At 36.8% G+C, this 20,381-nt stretch overlaps 1 protein-coding gene across 8 annotated transcripts in view; it reads right to left on the reverse strand.

Moving 5' to 3' along the window:
* CNOT1 (CCR4-NOT transcription complex subunit 1) overlaps positions 1 to 20,381 on the reverse strand; it is an 84,400-nt gene that overhangs the window by 29,341 nt on the left and 34,678 nt on the right. For 4 of the 8 annotated variants that reach the window (XM_081275498.1, XM_081275497.1, XM_081275502.1 and 1 more), the window contains 13 exons: positions 19,940 to 20,110; positions 19,234 to 19,361; positions 15,848 to 16,088; positions 12,831 to 12,950; positions 11,986 to 12,108; positions 11,539 to 11,690; positions 10,734 to 10,884; positions 8,492 to 8,693; positions 6,677 to 6,823; positions 5,078 to 5,202; positions 4,537 to 4,823; positions 2,050 to 2,128; positions 51 to 281 (listed from right to left, as the gene is read on the reverse strand). In XM_081275498.1, the coding sequence (XP_081131624.1) occupies positions 51 to 281; positions 2,050 to 2,128; positions 4,537 to 4,823; positions 5,078 to 5,202; positions 6,677 to 6,823; positions 8,492 to 8,693; positions 10,734 to 10,884; positions 11,539 to 11,690; positions 11,986 to 12,108; positions 12,831 to 12,950; positions 15,848 to 16,088; positions 19,234 to 19,361; positions 19,940 to 20,110 (2,157 nt within the window). The remainder of the gene's footprint in view (positions 1 to 50; positions 282 to 2,049; positions 2,129 to 4,536; positions 4,824 to 5,077; positions 5,203 to 6,676; positions 6,824 to 8,491; positions 8,694 to 10,733; positions 10,885 to 11,538; positions 11,691 to 11,985; positions 12,109 to 12,830; positions 12,951 to 15,847; positions 16,089 to 19,233; positions 19,362 to 19,939; positions 20,111 to 20,381) is intronic. The other 4 variants (XM_081275500.1, XM_081275503.1, XM_081275501.1 and 1 more) reach the window with 3 other exon arrangements.

The following is a 20,381-nucleotide window of genomic DNA, read 5'->3' on the forward strand; positions in this document are numbered from 1 at the left end:
TACATCAGAATATATTTTTTTAAATCTGGTAGAAAAAAAGACCTACTTACTGGCACATCTTTCTTAAAACTGACTCCAGTTGGCCTGGTGACTGTAACCGTTTTAGCAACAGTTGTAGTTGTTGAAGTGGTTACCATAGTGTTAACCTGACCAGCAAGAGGAGCTTTTGCTGGAACCTGGGCCTGGGCCTGAGCCTGGGCCAAAGCAATACTTCCAGGGGTGGTGATGGAGCCCTGCATTTTCACAGGAGGGTCTCTAGACTGCTGTCCATATTCGATATACTATAAGTGTAGGGAAAGAGAAACACATTAAAAAAGAGTTCTTAATAGAAATCGAAATTTTTGAATTATATATGCCCCTGATTTGAGAGAAGGTAAAAAATAACTTCAGAGTACTCCTTTGGTTCATCTATCTCCCATAACCCTTGCCCCATCCTGGCACATAAATATAAGTGGATACCATGGACTCCTTTGAAGATAAAATATTAATATGTTGAAAGTTTTTTTTTAAAGAACTATTCTAACAAAACAACTAAAAACAGCAGCATAAAATATCTGCATATAAATTTCTTTAACCCCTTTAATAAACTATAAAATTCTGGGCTGGGATTGTGGCTCAGCAGTAGAGCGCTTGCCTAGCACGGGCGGGACCCAGGTTCGATCCTCACCACCACAAAAAAATAAAGGCATTGTGTTGTATCCATCTATACCTAAAATATAAATATTTTTAAAAAAACTATAAAATTCTTCGAAATTTGTATACTAAATTCATCTCTTTTATATTGGACACTAGGCTCACGGTGGTACAATGCTCATCTAGCAATCACATAGCCATGGGTTTCAGTAACCCCGGCACAACCAAAGGGCAGGGGGTGTCGGGTCTCCTTTATTAGATCCTCATGAGAAAAGTAAGTCTAAAACACTGCTGTTAGTTGTTTCAGTAAAGTTATTACTACAAAATTTTAAAAAATACTACACATTGCCAATCCAAATAAACAGTAAGCAACACAGTAATGGATACTGTAGGGTTGTTCTTTTTTCATTTTCATTTCACAGATCATTAAATCTCCCTCCCTCCTACCCAACACAAATTAAGAGGGCTGACAGAGGGTTCCCAAACTACTTCAACTGACCTTATCAACCAAAACTAAATCCATATATAAAATAATTTTAATCAAAATTATGATAATAAAAATATTTTTTTAAAACGGGCTCTGTAGGGCTAGGGATGTAGCTCAGAAGTAGCAGCACCGTGATGAACGAAAAAATTCAAATCTTTTTATCATTCTTATTCCTTACAACATCTTAAAATTGATCTATTTTATAAAATAAAAAACTGAAAATATAATTCGAGAAAGACTCATCAGCTTTCCTGTCCTATAAACTGATTGAATAATACAAGATAATGGTATGAAGTTTATAAATCCCAAATGAACCACTAAAACAATGGTTCTCAAATTTCAAGATCATACAAAACATATTAAAATGTACTATTCTCCATTGTCAAGGGCTGCCTCTTAATTTATACCTGACAATCACACTCCAAATCCTTTTTAGTATTTATGGAAACCTGCCTGATTCTAACACAAAGAATTACTAGGTAATCAGCCTCATGGGGCTTAAAGAGCTAGAAAAACCTTTAGTCAAATCATCAAAATCATTACACAGAAAAGTTAATCCAATAATGAAATTTCACGTTCCATTATTAACTCATTAAGTTCAACATTTTCAATTCTGTGTTCAGTAAAATTGACCTGGGGTGCATACAGAGTTTGGAAATCACAAGCTAGAGCTTAAATATATTGTCAGGTCAACTAATATTATTATAATATAGTTATATTATACATTACATACTAGAATATTCAAGTTTTTACAGTTGCTTCATATCTAGAATGATGTGACAAAATAGGTCAAGATGCAAAGGAAGCAAAAAGAAATGTATACCCAAATCACGTCAATCATTAAGGAATCTTAATGCCAATGCCTGAAAATCTCAAAACAAATCAAAACAGATGCACTCTCCAAGGTATTAGATGTAGAGGGCACTTACCTCTTGTAAATGATGTGGAAACTGCATAAAGTGACTGATTGAAGCCAAGTGCTGACAATACTGGGGATAGTCCTTCAACCTGCCAACGAAAAATTCATTTTTTCACTCATCATTGAGAACAGAAAAACCTTTTTCCATATCTCAGTCTAAGCCATTTCCCCACTCTACTTATAAATACCTAACCTGAAGAAAATTCCAAGGGAAGAACGGTTAAAGTGTGAGATACATATGAACCTCATTCTTACATAGAAAAAAAAAAAAAGTATCAACATGCAGACTCAAAGCTACATAGTTGTGACTGTATTTAAATGATACTCTGGAAGTCCCTGAGATAAAATTAAGAGAGATCAATGGGGGGGTGGGGTGGGGGGCTGGGGTTGTGGCTCAGCGGTCAAGTGTTCGCCTGGCATGTGCAAGGCCCTGGGTTTGATCCTCAGCGCCACATAAAAATAAATAAATAAAACAAAGGCATTGTGTCCACCTACAACTAATTTATATGTGAGAGAGAGAGAGAGAGAGAGGGGGGGGGGGGAGGGAATTCTAGGGATTAGAAGTGAGGTATAGGGCTGTGGCTCAGCAGTAAATTGCTTGCCTAACACGTGTGAGGCCCTGGGTTCGATCCCTGAGCGCCACATAAAAAATAATCAAATAAAGATATTAAAAATATTTTTTAAAAAAAGAAGAAGTGGGGTATAAAAACTGACTACAAGGGAAACCAGAGAACTTCTTGAGAGGGATGATGGAATATTTTAGTATGTCAGGGTCTGCCTCCTCTCTAAAAGAACCCACTCCTCCTTTCCCTATTCCTCTAAAACTAAACTCATCAAGCCTGTTACTCTGAGTTACATGTCTGAAATCTTTCTGGCATGAATCTGGTATTGAAGAGGGGCCCTCTGGCTGCCTCAGCTTTGCAGAAGGCCTCTGCCCTGTAACATTTGGTGTTAACTACCTCTTTATCAAAAGTTACCCCAATTCTTTTCTTGTTCCTTTTTTTGTTCAGCCTTTTCTAAACCTCTTTTTTCTACTTCAGATTCTGTTCACCGGAGGTTAAAATCTTGAGCTAATTCATGGTTCTTTGGCTACAGCACACTTTCGTGAGAACCAAAGGATCTTGACTAGAACTCAAGATGCTATACCCCTTTAAGGGTAAAAACTGAAGCTTTACCCCTCAGTCCTTGTGGAGAACAAAGCTTGCCAACTATCACTTGTGGATGGCAATACCTCTGCAGAATCTGAAGGCCAGCAATCATGAGATTTTAAGCCTTGACACCCATTAGGGTAAAGAGATCTCTTTTCTGTCTCTTACCCTCATTTTTATCTCTGGAACCATAGAAAATATTGTGGGGCTTCATTCAAGGCTCAAGTCATTGGGAACTTTAATTGACATCTAAATATCATCTCTTCCCTAAAAATGCCTTGTCCAGTCACCCACCAATTACCAACATGGACCTCTGAATTGCCCTGATGCTATATACCATTAACTCTCCATGCCTGGCCAGGCAGAGGAAAAGGACTTTGAGCCACTCCCCTCAATGTAGCCCTCTATCAGCAGAATGCAGCCAGACCATGCCCAAATACCCTAAAAGAATTTATGGATTCAAGTCCTTAAGGCACAAATGTTAAGTAGCTAGTCAGTCTGAATGGGTGAGCAAGATAAAAAACAAATGAAAGGCTAGGTAAACCAGAGGGAGCCTTATCTGCTAGATAAGCACCTAGAAGACAAGGATCTCCCCAAGGCATAATTATATCCCCTTCAGAAAAACTACTATTTCAGGATCATGTCACACCCTATCAGGTAGCCAGGACCCTACCTTATCAAAACCCCTAATCACCCTGGCAACTAAACCATCAACACCCTGACCAAAAAAAAAAAAAAAAAAAAAACCACTTGCTGAGGGTTTTTCAAAGGATAGTAAAATGACTGAGGGGGCAAAAAATAGGGGAACTCAATTTCCTTAAAATCTCCAACTATGTGAGCACCACACCATGTTCCCTTAGAGGCCATCCATGCAGTTTCCTATGCTGTAGTCAAAGTAAAAAGATAAGCCACGTGCAATGACACACTCCTGTAATGGGGGGGGGGGAGGGGAGTAAGGCAGAAGGATCAGAAATTTACAGCCAGCTATAGCAAGACCCTAAGCAACATAGTAAGACCCTGTCTCTAAATAAAAAGTTTTAAAAGCAGTAGAAATGTGGCTCAGCAGATAAGCACCCCTAGGTTTAATCCCCAGTACCACCCCCCCCCAAAGCTGAACCTGAATGGGACTCTAGAAGTTTCTGTGGGACTCCCAGTTAAATCTGAGGGCATGTCTCCTCCTGCTATGTGAGAAGACCCAATCTCTCAAGACCCAATCTTTGAGAGTGATCCCTCCCTTACTATCCCTTCAATAAACTCATACAAGTTGGAAGACAGCTTGGGCAACACAGTGAGATCCTATATCCAAAAGAGAAAGAGAAAGTGGCTTAACAGAAAAACTATCCACTCACCTATTTTTAAATCTATCTAGTGCAGCTATCCCAAAATAATACATTTTAGATCCAAAAGGCTTGCGTAAGGCTTCAAGAACATATCGCAGGGCCAGACCCAGTGCCATGTAAGTGACCAGTCCTTTTTCAATTATGCCACCAAACAGGCAGGCTGTTATATGTAACTCTTTATCAGGATACTGGGGGAAAAACCGATATTCTTCAAACAAGTTCCTTAGCATACAGTTAAATACTTCTCGTTCCCTTTTTATAGTAGAGTCTTTAAATCTTTGTAGCATTTCTAATACCTATAAAAGCAAAACAAAAACAACACATACATAAACTATTAGTAACAGCATTCCTCAAATATTCTTATAATAGCAAACTTGTAAAGCAGAAAGAATATTTATCAATAAACAGAGGTTGAGACATACATTAAGGTTTCAAAAGATACATAGATACATCACAAAACACTTTAAGCTGGATTTCTAAAAAACTTGAAAGGGTCACTTCTTCAAGATTTGTCTGTACAATTCATAATTAGGTCCTCTTAAATACTCACCTCATCAACTGACATGGTTGGATGTGGTGGGTGATTATATATTCGCTGGAAATAGCTGTTTGCTTCATCATCTATCTCTTTACTAAAGTGCTGATTTGCCTCTGGCCACACCTGAGACAAGTCCGCTGTTAGAAACAAAAAAGCATTTAAGTAATTTCTCAACTCCCCATAAAATACAAATAGCCAGAGAGATAACACAGTTCTAACTTTATTGGGGGCAGAGAGAGAGAGAGAGAGAGAGGGGGGGGGGGGGGAGGGGGGGGCAGGGGGACGAGAGGTGGGGTGGGTGGAGGGGATACAAAGAAAATGCACAAAGAATTATATGGTCAAGTTTAAATATTAAGGTGTTTTAGGTACACAGAAAAGACTTTCAATTAATTATCTTGCTTAGTACTACTTCAATAACGTTCTTCAGGACATGAGAAGTTCACTAGGCTCAAACTCCTAACACTTACCCTTAATATAATCCACTTGAAGTTAGTAATTCTTACTACTTTATAATAAAAATCTTCTAGCATATTAGAATAAGCAATGAGTGCATAACACCCTGCTATTAACATACAGCATGCTACAAAACATAACATTCAGACAAGCCTTTCACACTAACATTTGCAAGTCAGCTGATATTTTAATCTTTATTATCACAAATATTTATTGCCAATGAAAAGAAAGACAAGGGTCAATTAAACTTATGGGTTTATAAAGATAACTTCTGACTTGTATTATTAATAAGGAGGTGAAACTGACAACTGGCTGTAAATTATACACATTTTATAGCAGTGTTTATGAAAAATAAAGTATATGTGTATTATAAATCTATAATCTTAAAATAAGTTAAATATTATAATGTATTTTAATAAGTTAAATATTGTTATGTATTTTATTTTTGGTCAAGCAACATAAAGTTGATAAATACACCTTTCCATCTCATCATTTTCCTACCAATTATTGATAACTGCAATGAATTCAACTGTTTTCAATTCTTACTCTTTGACTTCATATATAGTCGTTACGAGATTTATTAACATGTAATTTTGAGACCTGGCACTTCTTGATTGATAAATGAAAATTACTGCTCCTTATATTAGAAAAGTTTGGCTGGGAACAGTTACAGAAACCTATAAAACTTAGCTGTTAAAGAACTTTTCTCTTGGGCTGGGGTTGTGGCTCAATGGTGGAACACTTGCCAAGCATGTGAGAAGCACTGTGTTTGATTCACAGCACCACATATGAGCAATTAAATAAATAAAGGAATATCAATAATTAATAAAAATATTTTTTAAAAAAAGAAAGAACTTTTTTTTCTTTTTTTAACACCATACCTCCTCTTTAGAATAACACCCTGAAGATGGAACCTCTTACCTTTGCAATCCAAAACAAAGGTAGAGTTATATCTCAAATTTTTACTTCAATAATTCATATTTGTGAATTTATTCTCATTGTTCTAGGATGCACACCAATATATGGCTCTACTAACAATATATTACATAAATCAATGTTTTTGTTCATACAACACTAGGGACAACAAAGCAGACACACAATAAAATTTCTTATGTACCTCAATCACACTTCACAATCACAGACAACACTACCACTTACAAGGTTTCATCTTACTCTGCTGGAATGTAGGCTGGTTCAGTCCAGAGGTGCCCAGTTTTCTCTGCACAAAAGGGTCATTATTCACTGCAGGGAGTCCAAGAGCCCCGGTTCCTATACCAGTCAGGCTGCCTGTGCCAAGACCACCTACTAGAGAGAATGAAGGCAGCCAGAATTTCTATCATTACTCGGGTTCTTGAATCTATTCACAACTTAGATGTAGCTTCTCATTTTTTAAAAGTCAGATTGTTGATTCTCTATAGACATCTAAATTTTATTGAAAATCTAACTAAGCTAGGCATGGTGGTGCACACCTGTAATCCCAGCAACTCCAACTTGGGAGGCTGAGGAAGGAGGATGTGAGCTCAATACCAGCTTCAGCAATTTAGCAAGGCCCTAAGCAACATAATAAGACACCCTTTTCAAAATAAAACAACAACAACAAAAAAAAAGAGCAAAGGATCAGCATCCTTAGGGTTCAATCCCCAGCAACCATCCCCCACCAAAAAAAAAAAAAAAAAAAAAAAAACTTTAAGAGGGGACAAAAATAGACAATGCTTAAAATTTTCAACATTTTATTAATTCATTTTTATTTTTGACTATGCAAATTTAAAACTATTCAAGGTACTCAATATAAAAGCAGCTGGCATAGGTGTGGTAATGCACAACTGTAATTCCAGTTACTCCGCTAGCTGAGGATGACAACTGAGCAACCCTATTTTAAAACAAAAATAAAAGGGTTGGGAGTATAGTTCAATGGGAGCACTTGCCTAGAATGTGTGAGCCTCTGAGCCAATAATATATAAGTAGTAATAATAATACCATAATTATATTCAATCTCATAATACAAATTGTGTTATATACTATATTTAGCTTTTTATAGGTGTCCTGCATCAAGGACAATAGGATAAAATAGGTGAAGTAAGTGAACCATCAGATTGGCAGCACTATTAACAATGTTACAAGAGTAATAAATATATCTTCCTTAACTTTTAGTACCATATCTTACAGCCTGAACATTGTAGCTCAAGAGAAGTAGGTACAAGCAAAAAAAAAAAAAAAAAAAAAAAAAGTAGCCTTTACTTCAATGTAAAGCTTTACTTCAATGTAAAGTTACAAAGTGAATATCTGAAAAAGTTCTAAGTAGGGCTGAGTTTATGGCTCAGTGGTAAATTGCTCCCCTAGCACATGGGAAGCACTGGGTTTGACCCTCAGCACTATCAATCTAAATGTATTGTGTCCATCTACAACTTGAAAAAATATTTAAAAAAAAACTTCTACAGTTTTATTATCATTTGAAGGTAGGTGAATTATAAGGAGGCGGGAAGAGCAGAGACTTGAATCTTATACAATACGTAAACACAAAAATTTCCACCATAATTACACCAATTGGAGAGATACATAAAGCTAGGAATTCTAAAATCTGTGATATGGATGAGGGATATGATTTAGGGACGAAACTCATATTGATTAGCATATGGGAGGGCCTGGATTCAATCGTCAGCATCAAAAAATAACAAACAAAATCTAAAACCAATGTGATCAACACATTATACATACTGGTGTTTGGTAATACAGAATCCTTACTGAATAGCTCAATTAACTTTATAAGTATAAATAACCTAATTCTTCATTCCAGGTAGACTGAATTGAATGTAATAATAAATAGTATGCTTTTCTCTTCCCAGTTTGGGACACTGAAGCAGCTTTAACAATTTCAATTAAGTAGATCATTCCAGTCACTCCAAAACACCTTAACCATACACAAAGACAATGAAATTTATAAATAATCTGTGCACGTGCCCAACTCCCCCTTACCTGGAAGCTGTGATGAAAGTCCTCCAATACCACTGAACGCTGTTGTTTGATTTGGGGTTGAAAGAGGTGGAAATGCTTTTGCTGGTGACTGAGGGGTACTGAATGCAGAACCCAAATTTGGAGGAAAGCCCTGCATACTCTGGGTGTGAGGGGCAGCTGAACCACCTATACTAAGAGATGCCATTCCAGCAAGAGGGTCAATCTAAGAAAAAACAACGTAAAAGTGTATTAAACGTATTTCAAGGAAAGGCAGACATGACATGGGTAAAGCAATTGTTAACAATAGCTCTTTATATTCCACCACCAATCCCCAATTGGGGATTGAATCCAGAGACTCTACCAATAAACATCCCTAGCCTTTTTTTGTTTTTTGAGACAGGATCTTGCTAAATTCCAGCGGCTGGCCTCAATCCTGTGATATTCCTCAACCTCCCTCACTCACTCAGATTATGTGCATACACCACCTTGTTCAAATGAGTCATTTTAAACTCTCTGTGTATAATGAATAGGTTTAAAGAGTTAGTCCCTACCCAAATATACCAAAGCCACAGAACAAGGCTATCATACTTTCAAGCACAACAACAGGGATGGGGTTGTAGCTCAGTGGTAGAGCCCATGTCTAGAATGTGTGAGGCACTGAGTTCAATTCTCAGCACCATATATACATAAATGAATAAAATAAACATAAAAAAAAATTAAAGTCATTTGAAAAAGTTTGGAATTTGATACCATATATTAAGTGAAATAGACCAAACTTAGAAGGTCAAAAACAAAAATTAAAAAAAGAAAAATAATAACAACAAAAAAGATAAATTAACCCACTGCTTTACTACAAATTATTTAGTAATGACTTGGTGCACTTATTATCATTGCAAATTCCAGTAAGCTACTATAAAACAAATCTATCAAGCAAATTATTTGACTTTCAATACACTAAAACCATTAGAAATTAGCAATAAATCTTCCAGCCAAAACATATAGTCAAAATCTTAAGAATCTTCAGTGTTGGAATAATATCAAATTATATTGTTATATCATATACATGTATGAATATGTAAAAACAAATCCTACCCTTATATACAAACATAAGGCACCAATTGAAAAAACATGGGGGGGGGGGAATTTTAGGGTTGGGGAAGTTTAGCTCTAACTTTAATACCAAACTAACAAAATAACAAGGTATGCTATCCAACCAAAATATTTTTTAAAGATAATTAAAACCAAAACTTGAATTCTTCCTAGCTTATGACACTCCTTTGTACCTTTATTACTATGAACAATGAAATAAATTCCTCTATAAAGTAACAACTGAAGAATCATAAGTACCTTTTTCTTTCCTTAAACCCCAATCTGCCATTCAATGCCACCGGAAAAAAAAAAAAAAAAAAAAAAACAGAATAAGAAGCTCCCAAAAGGAACAAGGTAGTTGATGGCAGAAAACTGAACTTAAATGTACCTTGTTTTTAAAGGAGCAGTTCAATTGAGAGCTGAAGAGCCCTAGTTATCACAAGTTGCTAGGCTCTGGCATTTTACTTGGCCCATGACACCCCAAGAAGACACATCAGGTTCACTGGCAGTGCTTACTTCAAGAATATAAGTAGTTCTCATTTTTAAAAAGAAATCCTTTTCATGTAACTATTTAAGTGGTTTTGTCTCTTTCCTGTCAGAATCATGTTCTATTGATGATGAAAATCTATTTTCAACTACCATACTTACTCATGGATCTTCTTTAAAATATACACAGATACTATTAATATGTGCAGATAATTTACATAATGTCTAAAATGAAAGATTGGGTGCCATGGCATGTGCCTATAATCTCAGGGACTCAGGAGGCTGAGGCAAGAGGGATCACAAGTTGGGGAATATCCTAAGTAATTTAGTGAAGACCAAATTAAACAAATCAACAAGAATATCACAAAAAGGGTGGAGGTGCCGGGGGTTTGGCCCAATGCAAATTCCCACTTTCAAAACAAACAATTTTTTAAAAATAAAATGTAGTAACTTTTTGTGGTGAAAGTAGTACTAGGAATCAAACCCAAGGGTGCTTACTCTACCACAGTGCTACATTCCCAGGCCTGAAACATGACTACGTTTGACTACGCTACCCAGGCTGGCCTCAAACTAGTGATCCCCCTGCCTCAACATTAGCTTACCCAGCAATAAACTATTAAGGAAGCTATAGAAACTTATTTTATTCTATGCCTACTAACAAATGCAGACACATTAGCCCTTAATTTACCTGAACAGGAGAAATGGCATCTAAACTGCTAGCACTAGGAGGGCGTCCTTTTGGCATAACTCCAGGTGGTGGCTGTCGGGCCTTATTCATAACATTACTGCAATTGGCTACCATGGTGAGGATGGTCTCTGATAATTCCTGAGAAACACTCCTAAGAAGAGAAGAACAATGAAAAACATACCTGCTACTGTCCAAAACAACACCTTAATAAACCAATCTGGTTTTTAAATCAAAATGTGGGGCTATGGGTACAGATCAGTGGTAGAGGTCTTGCCGAGCATTTGATACTCAAGACCAAAGTTCAATAATCCCTAGCAGGGGTTGGAGAGTTGTGCATTCTTTGAGCACATGGCTAAATTTCTATCATACCCCCACCTCTTTGTATCTCATTCATTACTAGAATGTTCTGAACACTGGCATATCTTCATTCTGTCAAAAATACACCCAAACCAAGATATAGCAAAGCAAACAGACAAGCAATTTTAATACTAGCATATCAAAGGCAACACATGTATGAGATAAAGACACCACAAAATTATTGGTATTTTCAAAAAAATGGTGCAGTCATAACTGAATATCCCATGTGCAAAAAAATGAATGTGGACCCCTATCTCATACTACATTCAAAAAATTAACACAATTGATCTAACATACACTGCAAACAGTAAACTAACTTGGACTTAAAAATCACTGAATTATTTTTAAATGCAGTCATTTTATTCAATCTCCCCTACCCCAAATCAACCCTAATCAATATAATCCAATTCAAGAATCAAAGATCTATTTTCTAGAACATTCTCCTTACCCCGCACAAGCCTGTAGACAAGCCAACATTGTTGCCAGAGTTTCAGGAGGAAGTTGAGCACTTTTGGGCTGGTCTTTCTCTGGGGCAAGTCCACCCAAAATAGAAGGGCACCGTCTTTTTAAAAAAGTCATGCATGCTTGAATAAAAGGCTCCTAAAAACAGAAATGTTTCTCAGTTTATTTAAAATTGATCTTATTTCTTTCACATTAACAATAATTAAGAGATATGACTAAAATCTAGAATAAATGACATTTTAGTTGCCATCTTATAAAGCTGATTCTTGGAGTCAGACAAGTAGCTCACTAGTAGAGCACTTACTTGCCTAGCCTGCACCAGGACATGGGTTCAATTCCTACCACCGCTTAAAAAACAAAAAGAAATCTTGTTCCTTTAGCCATTTTAGTCACCAAATTTCAAAGAAGAAATAAATGCATAAAATCTGCTTACCCCATGTTCCCGAATTTTATCTGTGAGCCACTTGTCAAGTTTGAGGTATTCACGACGTGAAGCTAGTGCAGCAAGGTCAATAACAAAGGCAAATGGAGTACCATTTAGCAGCATAGACAAGGCCTAAAGAAAAAAGAATAATAGAAATGCCAAGTCAAGTAATAAGTAATTATTCCTGTAGCCTACTTTCTATTTTCTGCTTTTTGCACACAAGTCTAAATAAAACATACTGCTAATATTTCCCTGGTCACCATGCAAGGCAGTGAGACAAGGGAGTTCACAATTTAATAAATTCAGTGGTAACAGTCTTAACTTAAAATAAGATATCTGAAAGGTCAACTCATGACTCTACCTTCAAAATAAATTTTACCCTGTGTTTTTACAAATAATTAAACCTAGAACAAAATAAGACTCAAAGCTTGAATAATAATCTTTAATCATTTTTAAAATCTAAATGCAGGTTTAGACTAACATAAACATAACAAAATCCCCTTTACTAATGTACCAAATGAGTAATGATATTTAGTCAGACTATTTCTTAGATATTATTGACTAATAAATTTAGCTAAAGAGTACAAATAGTTTCTCCAAAATTACACTTCATGGATTACTTATGAAAGAACTTTAATTACCACTTGCTAACAGCCTTGCAATATGCAGAGGACAAATAAAAAATAAGTGAACACATTTACTAAAACATTTACTCTTTCCTATCCCTTTGAATATAAAGGCAAAATTCTATATCAACTCATTCTATCCAAGACCTAGTTACATATAAATTATTCCTTAAGAATCTATAGCTTTTCAAATCATTAATGAATAAATCAATTTCATTCTGAAATCACCTTCAAGTCCTGGGCCACATCAAGTATTCGAGACAATTTGGCCTGGTCATACTGCTCCCCTCTCATGTACCATTCTGCCATTGCATGCATAATAAGTTGGCGAATTGAGGGAGACTGTCCCTAAGAAAGAAGGAAGAAAAGTAAATAGATAAATTGCTATCCATTTTGATAGGTGGTATAAATTTTCTTGTTATCCTTAGGTAAAACTCAGATGTATCAGTACAAACAATAAGTTCAGGCCTCAAACACCATACAATTTATATTAACATTGTTTAGGGGAAAGCAAAGTTATTTTCTCCTAAATGGCTCCGAAACCGAGTTCATAATCATTCAACAAAATTACATATGTCTATAAGTCTGCTTATCAATTTTCAAACACAAAATCATATTATGTAATATGGAATGAACATGTGGGTGCACCAAAATTATTAATTCCTTAAAATTAAGCTATAAAGTGGGCATGGTGGCACATGCCTATAATCTCAGCAACTTGGGAAGCTAACACAGAAGGATGTCAAGTTTGAAACCAGCCTCTGCAACTTAGCAAGACCCTATCTCAAAGAAAAAAAAAAAAAAGCTGAAGATGAGTAAAACTAAACTGAACCCCTAAGTTCACTCCCCACTACTCCCATACAAAATTAAGGAAAGCTACAAATCACCAGTCCGTAAATAAAAATAAGAATAGTTTATAAGGAAACTACCTTTCATGTTGAATCATATAGTGCTGTATCAGTATTTTGGGAAGTGATAATTATATACACTTGCTAACGGCCTTGCTAATTTGATGAGGCTGGCCTCAAACTTGCTATCCTAAGTCACTGCTATCCCAAGTCACTGGGATTATAGGGTACACTACCACAACCAACTCAAGCATGTTCATTTCGTAGTAATCATTCAATTTCTTTCTTTCTTTTTTGATACAGAGGCACTTGACCACTGAGCCACATCCCCATCCCTATTTTGTATTTTTATTTAGAGACAAGGTCTCACTGAGTTCCTCAGTGCCTCACTTTTGCTGAAGCTGGTTTGAACTCCCAATTCTCCTCATTCAACCTCTTGAGCCACAGTGATTACAGGCATGTGTCCCCATAGCCAGTCAATTTCTTTTTTAACCCACAAATAGGCTTGCTTTCAGAACTGACCTAAAAGATCACTAGTAGCGTGCTTGCCAAACATGTGCAAGACCTTGACTTCTGTCCCTGAAAGAGCCAAAATGACAAAACAACCTAAAGATTAGCAGCTAAGCCAGGGATGGTGGGGCACACCTACAATCCCAGCAGCTTGGTAGGCTGAGTCAGGAGGATTGGGAGTTGCCTCACCTTGGCAACTTGGTGAGGCCCTAATCATCTCAGTGAGACCTTTTCTCTAAATAAAATATACAAAAGACTGAGCATGTGGCTCTGTGGTTAAGCACCCTGGGTTCAATCCCTAATACCAAATTTAAAAAAAAAATAGACTAGCAGTTGAAGATGGAAACAAAACAGTTCGTCCCCATTTGAAATGTTCTCATAGAAGCCACAACAAGGCACTTACAATTACTATACCCAAATCATAATATTCTATTAATAGTTCCAGGGTAGCAAATCTTCCAACTAGAACAAACACTGAACCAGGACTGAAGAGAGACAGTTCCTTTCAGCCTGCGCCCTTTTCACCTCAGAACTATGAAAAAATCAGGAAAAGTTCTGTGCTGTAAATGCTTGGTTTTAATGTTGGCTAAACATTTTGTAAAGTAAGTCTCTCATATGAATTAAGTCTCTGGAGATGGAGGAGTAACTAGCATGAAACAGCTAATATTTTTCATTTCTTTTAAAGAGCTTTCTTATAGATTGAATTTTTAATATGCTTCTATGTAATATAAACTAATATAAGAATAATTTTAAGCCACTAAGAGGAGGAGTTGCATACGGAAAAAGTGACTATATTTTCTTAAAAATTTCTATATTTTTGGGGCTGGGAATGTGGCTCAGGCGGTAGCGCGCTCGTCTGGCATGCGTGCGGCCCGGGTTCGATTCTCAGCATCACATACAAACAAAGATGTTGTGTCCGCCGAGAACTAAAAAATAAATATTAAAAATTCTCTCTCTCTCTCCTCTCTCACTCTCTTTAAAAAAAAATTAAAAATTTCTATATTTTTCACATTAAAAATGTTATTAAGAAGAAACAATAGATATAGCCAGGCACGGATAGCATATATGTAAGCCTAGCTAGTAGGGAGGCTGAGGCAAGGGTAGCACAAGTTCAAGGTCAGCCTGGGCAATCAAATAGAAATTTAAAGAACAAAAAAAATTTTTTAAAAGGCTAGGTGCTGGATGTAGTAGCACATTCCTATAATCCCAGCAGCTTGGGAAGCTGAGGCAGAAGAATCTCAGGTTCTAAGTCAGCCTGAGCAACTTAATGAGGCTGTAAATAACTTAATGAGACCCTGTTTCAAAATAATAAAAAGGGATAGAGATGTGGCTTCAGTACCCTCAGGATCAATTCCTGGTATCTAATCCCCTTCAAGGGAGGGCAGCAGGGGATGCACTAGGAACACAGTTCAGTGGCCCTGAGTTTGATCTGCAGTGCCAAAAATGAAATAAAAGGATATTGGGGGGTTGGGGATGTGGCTCAAGTGGTAGCGCGCTCGCCTGGCATGCGTGCGGCCCGGGTTCGATCCTCGGCACCACATACAAAGATGTTGTGTCCGCCAAATACTAAAAAATAAATATTAAAATTCTCTCCCCCTCTCTCTCACTGTCTCTCTTTAAAAAAAAAAAAAAGGATATTGGTGCTCCAGCAAAAGAGTGCTTTAATATTCGATTTTTAAAAATTATCTTTATTTCTCTGCTTTTCGGAATATTTTAAGGCCAACATGATCCTAAAAGATACAACACATTTTAGGGCATTATGATTTCATCAGAATCTTATACTAACTCAAAATTTAATAATGAATTTGTCTACTGAAAATCCTTCAAGATTTCAAAGAATGTCAATTACTTAGATGAAGAAATGATGAGCAAACTGTCATGTCTTACCTGCCCATGCCACGCATAGTGCAGAATAATAGCAGAGTTAGGATGGTTTCCAAGGAAAATTGGCATCAGAGTGGAGATGAGTTCATGGCGCAAGGTATGCCAGGAAGTGTTGATTTGTAGTAAGGCCAATACCAGCATGTCTGGACAGTGTTTGATAGGGAAGCTGAAGAGCTGTTTGACTTGCTCATACTGCCCAACCTCTGCAAGCCTCAATAGAGATTCAATCAAATCCAAGCTCTTCCTAACAAAAATGAAAGAAAGACACTTTTTCAAAGAAAATATAAAGCCTACAATACTCATTTTCTTCTTCTTTTCTTTTTCTAGTGCCGAGGATCAAACCCAGGGCCCCACATATGCTATTTAAGCTTGACCACATAACCTCACCCCAGCCCCATATGTACTTGAAAATAAGTGATACCAGCCACCAAAACAAAAGCAAACTGCTGGCATGCTTTAATATTTGAGAAATACTTAAAACATTTCTGTTTATCTCAAAAATATGTGCTATTTGGGGATGGGGATATAGCTCAGTGGTAGAGTACCTGCCTAGCCTGCAGGAAGCCCTGGATTAAATTCCCAGCACCAACCAAGAAAAGTAAAAGCCATAATCATTAAAAGGCAATAACTGGGGCTGGGGATGTGGCTCAAGCGGTAGCGCGCTCGCCTGGCATGCATGTGGCCCGGGTTCGATCCTCAGCACCACATACCAACAAAGGTGTTCTGTCCGCCGAAAACTAAAAGAATAAATATTTTAAAAATTAAAAAAAAAATAAAAGGCAATAACTGATGAAGAACAGGATGAATCCACTGCATGTTTGCATAACCACAGATCCTCCAAGCCTAAGAGAAATTTTTACGATTAGGGTGAAGTAAAAGAAACAAATTAGCCAGGCACAGTGGCACATGCCTGAAATCTCAGTTACTTGGGAGGCTGAGGCAGGAGGATCTCAAGTTTAAAGCCAACCTAAGCAACTTAGTGAGATCCTGTCTCAAAATAAAAAAGGCTGAGGATGTGTCTCAGGGGTTAAGTGTCTCTGTGTTCAATCCCTGGTACAAACAAATCACAAAGCACAAGAAAAATTCCACAAAAAATACAGACTTATCACTCTGGTAATGCAAAATTTTAAGAAAGTGTGAACTTCTGGTGTGATGCCAAGTTTGAAGCCCATAATGCCTACCATGAATGTTTCCTGGCCCAAAGTTCAATCTGGTTGGTTTATTATTATTATATTGTTTTGGGCTTTTTTTTGGGGGGGGGGGCAGTAATGGGGATAGAGCCCAGGAGTGTTTTACCATCCCCACTGAGTTACATACCTAACCCTTTTTGTTTTTTCTTTAGAGACAGGGTCTCATGAAATCACTGAGGCTGGCCTGAGTTATATCCTAGCTCTTTTCATCTTTTCATTAGGGACAATCAGGGTCTTACTAACTTACTAAGGCTGGGCTTAAACTTAGAATCCTCATATCTCAACTTCCCAAGTTACTAGGATTATAGATATGTGCCACTGCACCTGGCCTGGTTGACTTGATCAAGTCTGAAGATCTAAATTTACCCTTAAAGTACATGATGGATATGAGGATAAAGAAACAAACTGAACACTATGAGGAAACACAGGACAGACTAGAAGATAAATGATGTATTAGCAATAAAAAAAATAAATCATGAGAGGGAGGGGGCATAGGAGAGGGGAGAGGCGAGGCAGGGAAAGAGAAACAGGCTTGTGAAATTAAAGACACTATATCACCTTTGTATGGATTCTCACAGAAACTGTAAAAGACATTTTTGAGCCAATGAGGGAAACCTAAATCTAATAGCTATATTAAGGAATTATTACTTGTTCAATTGTGATCATGCCTTTTAAGTCTTACAAAAATTGAAGAGGTCTATCTGTTAAAATGAAGAAATACTACTACACACATTAAGATTAACAGGAAAAAGAACAACCAGCTTGTAAATCCAATGTTATAGCTTGTACTTGGGAGAAGAGTAAATAATTGTAAGGGTCACTTTATCAGAACCAGGGTTGTAAACAATATTCAAAAGGGAAATCCCACCCACAGACTGTTTTAAAAATAATATTTTTGGGCTGGGGATGTGGCTCAAGCGGTAGCGCGCTCGCCTGGTATGCGTGCGGCCCGGGTTCGATCCTCAGCACCACATACCAACAAAGATGTTGTGTCCGCCGAGAACTAAAAAAAAAAAATAATAATAATAATAATAATAATAATAATATTTTGGCCACAACCATGTTATTTCTTGTACTACCAGAATTAAGTGGCTACTACAGAGATCAATGTGGCAAGCAAAGTCGAAGATGTAAGATGTAAGATGTTGACTATTGAGACTTTAGAGTAAAATCAGCTGGGTGCGGTGGCACACGCCTGTAATCCCAGGGGCTCAAGAGGCTGAGGCAGGAGGATCCTGAATTCAAAGCCAACCTCAGCAACTTAGCACAGCCCTAAGAAACTCAGCGTGACCCTGTCTGTAAATGAAATACAAGAAAGCACCTAAGGATTCAATCCCTAGTATGGCAGGGAGTGGGGAGTGACAAACCTACCTAGATCCCCCAAAAAACTTTACATAGTCTCTACTTTACTTGTAAAACCTGCTAAACTGCAAACATCATGTAAATAACTTTATTACTATATTGCTCAGAAAAATCACAAGAAGTCTATCCTTATGCAGTACAGAAACAATGTTTGCTTTCCAAATATTTTCAATCATCAGTTTATTGAATGACAGATATAGAACCCATAGATATAGGGAGCTGGTTACAGTTACAAATCATCTGAAGAAACATTGAAGCAGGTGCCTCTGGAATAACCCAGGTCATGTCCCCTCCCTGAAGCCATGAAATATTTCAACAATGTGGAAGTACTTTCACCATCCTTATCTGATTCCATGAGGAATTTCTGGACAAAGAGAACCTAATTCAGAGTTTGTTTCAGAGTCAGATTCCCTCAGAAATTTAGAACTAGAACTTAGAAAACTAGATAATTGGGCTGGATGTAGAAGGCTGTATAAATTGGCCATCTTGAGCAACTTACAAAAGAAAGCAAGCAAGCAAATCTACACAGAAGAATAAGCTTCTAACACCAAGGGAGAATCACAAACCTCCTTCTAGTATTTGATAGTTCTAAATTTATGATGCTTTAGAAAATGTCTAATGGCAGACCTTATAAAAATAGAGATGTAACTAGTAAGAAGGAGAACTAAAGAATTTTATCCACTGACACCCTCTACAAAGACTTAAGTAGGCTCCTAAAGATACTGTTTTAATTTAATTCTATTAACTACATACTTGCTTACTGTTAGGATTATATTAAAAAAAAAAAAAAAAAAACACAAGTGACCCTTTAAAGATAAGGGAGCTGAGAATATTTACCATGTGGCAATTTCACGATTGTCATCCTCTGGTGGTGCTTTCAAAATATCAGTGGCAACAGTATGACAAGGATAGTCAGCAAAACAGAAAATCTCTGGATTTATCAGGGAATGCTGAATGAAGGATAGCTGAAACAAAAATAAAGAGACTCCTAACTACCAAACATGATTGTGAATGCTATAAAAATTTAAAATATTTTCCTTAAGATAACCTCAGGATTATTAGACATTTCCAATTAAAAACCTTAATTATTTGCCCTCAAAAAAAGGGCAAGAGGGCTGGGGCTCAGTGGCAGAGTGCTTGCCTGGCATGTGTAAGGCATTGGGTTCAATCCTCAGCACCACATAAAAATAATTAAATAAAATGAAGGCATGCTGTTCATCTGTAACAATGATAATAATAATAATAATAATAATAATAATAATAATAATAATAATAATAGGTCATTTTAAAAAAACAGGCAATTCAGAAAGACCAAAGGTACAAAATGAGATGATCTTGAAGACCAACATTATTAAACTACTCAGAAAGCAGCTTGATTTCAAAACCTCAAAGGATTATAATAAACTACCATTTCTTCAATATTTATGATGATACCTGCTTTTCTAAGCTATGCAAAACAAATACTCCTTATCAATCAACAGGTAGAGATACAATAGCAATAACTTTTTTCTTCTTCTTCTACAGTTAAACACCGTTCACTTACCTGGCCTTCCGCATGTTTCCAAGGTCTATATATGAAATCAACTGGGAATACTTCCATACCCAAACCCCTCTGAATGCCATAAACCACATTATGAAGTCCTTTACTGTCACGAATTTGAAATCCAGGATGGTCCAGTTCGTAAGTTACTTCCTTGAAGTTCAAACTCGGGTTCTAATAAATAAAAAAGCATTCCAAAGTTTAATGTGTGCAAACTTTCATGAAATAAAGGGTTAAGTAAAATCTGAAATTTAAGTAAGTTATTGAATTTGGCTGGGGTGTAGCTCAGTGATACAGCATGTTCTTAGCATGTTAGAGGCCCTGGTCTTGATACCCACCATGGCACACATAGACAGGCAGACAGATATACACACACAAGAAAAAATATTGTAGGACTGAAAAGATTTGAAAGACCTCCACAAGCTCTTAAAAAGTTTCAAAACAG

The sequence above is a fragment of the Spermophilus citellus genome, assembly GCF_964194105.1.
Source record: "Spermophilus citellus genome assembly, chromosome: 18".
NCBI lineage: Eukaryota > Metazoa > Chordata > Mammalia > Rodentia > Sciuridae > Spermophilus > Spermophilus citellus.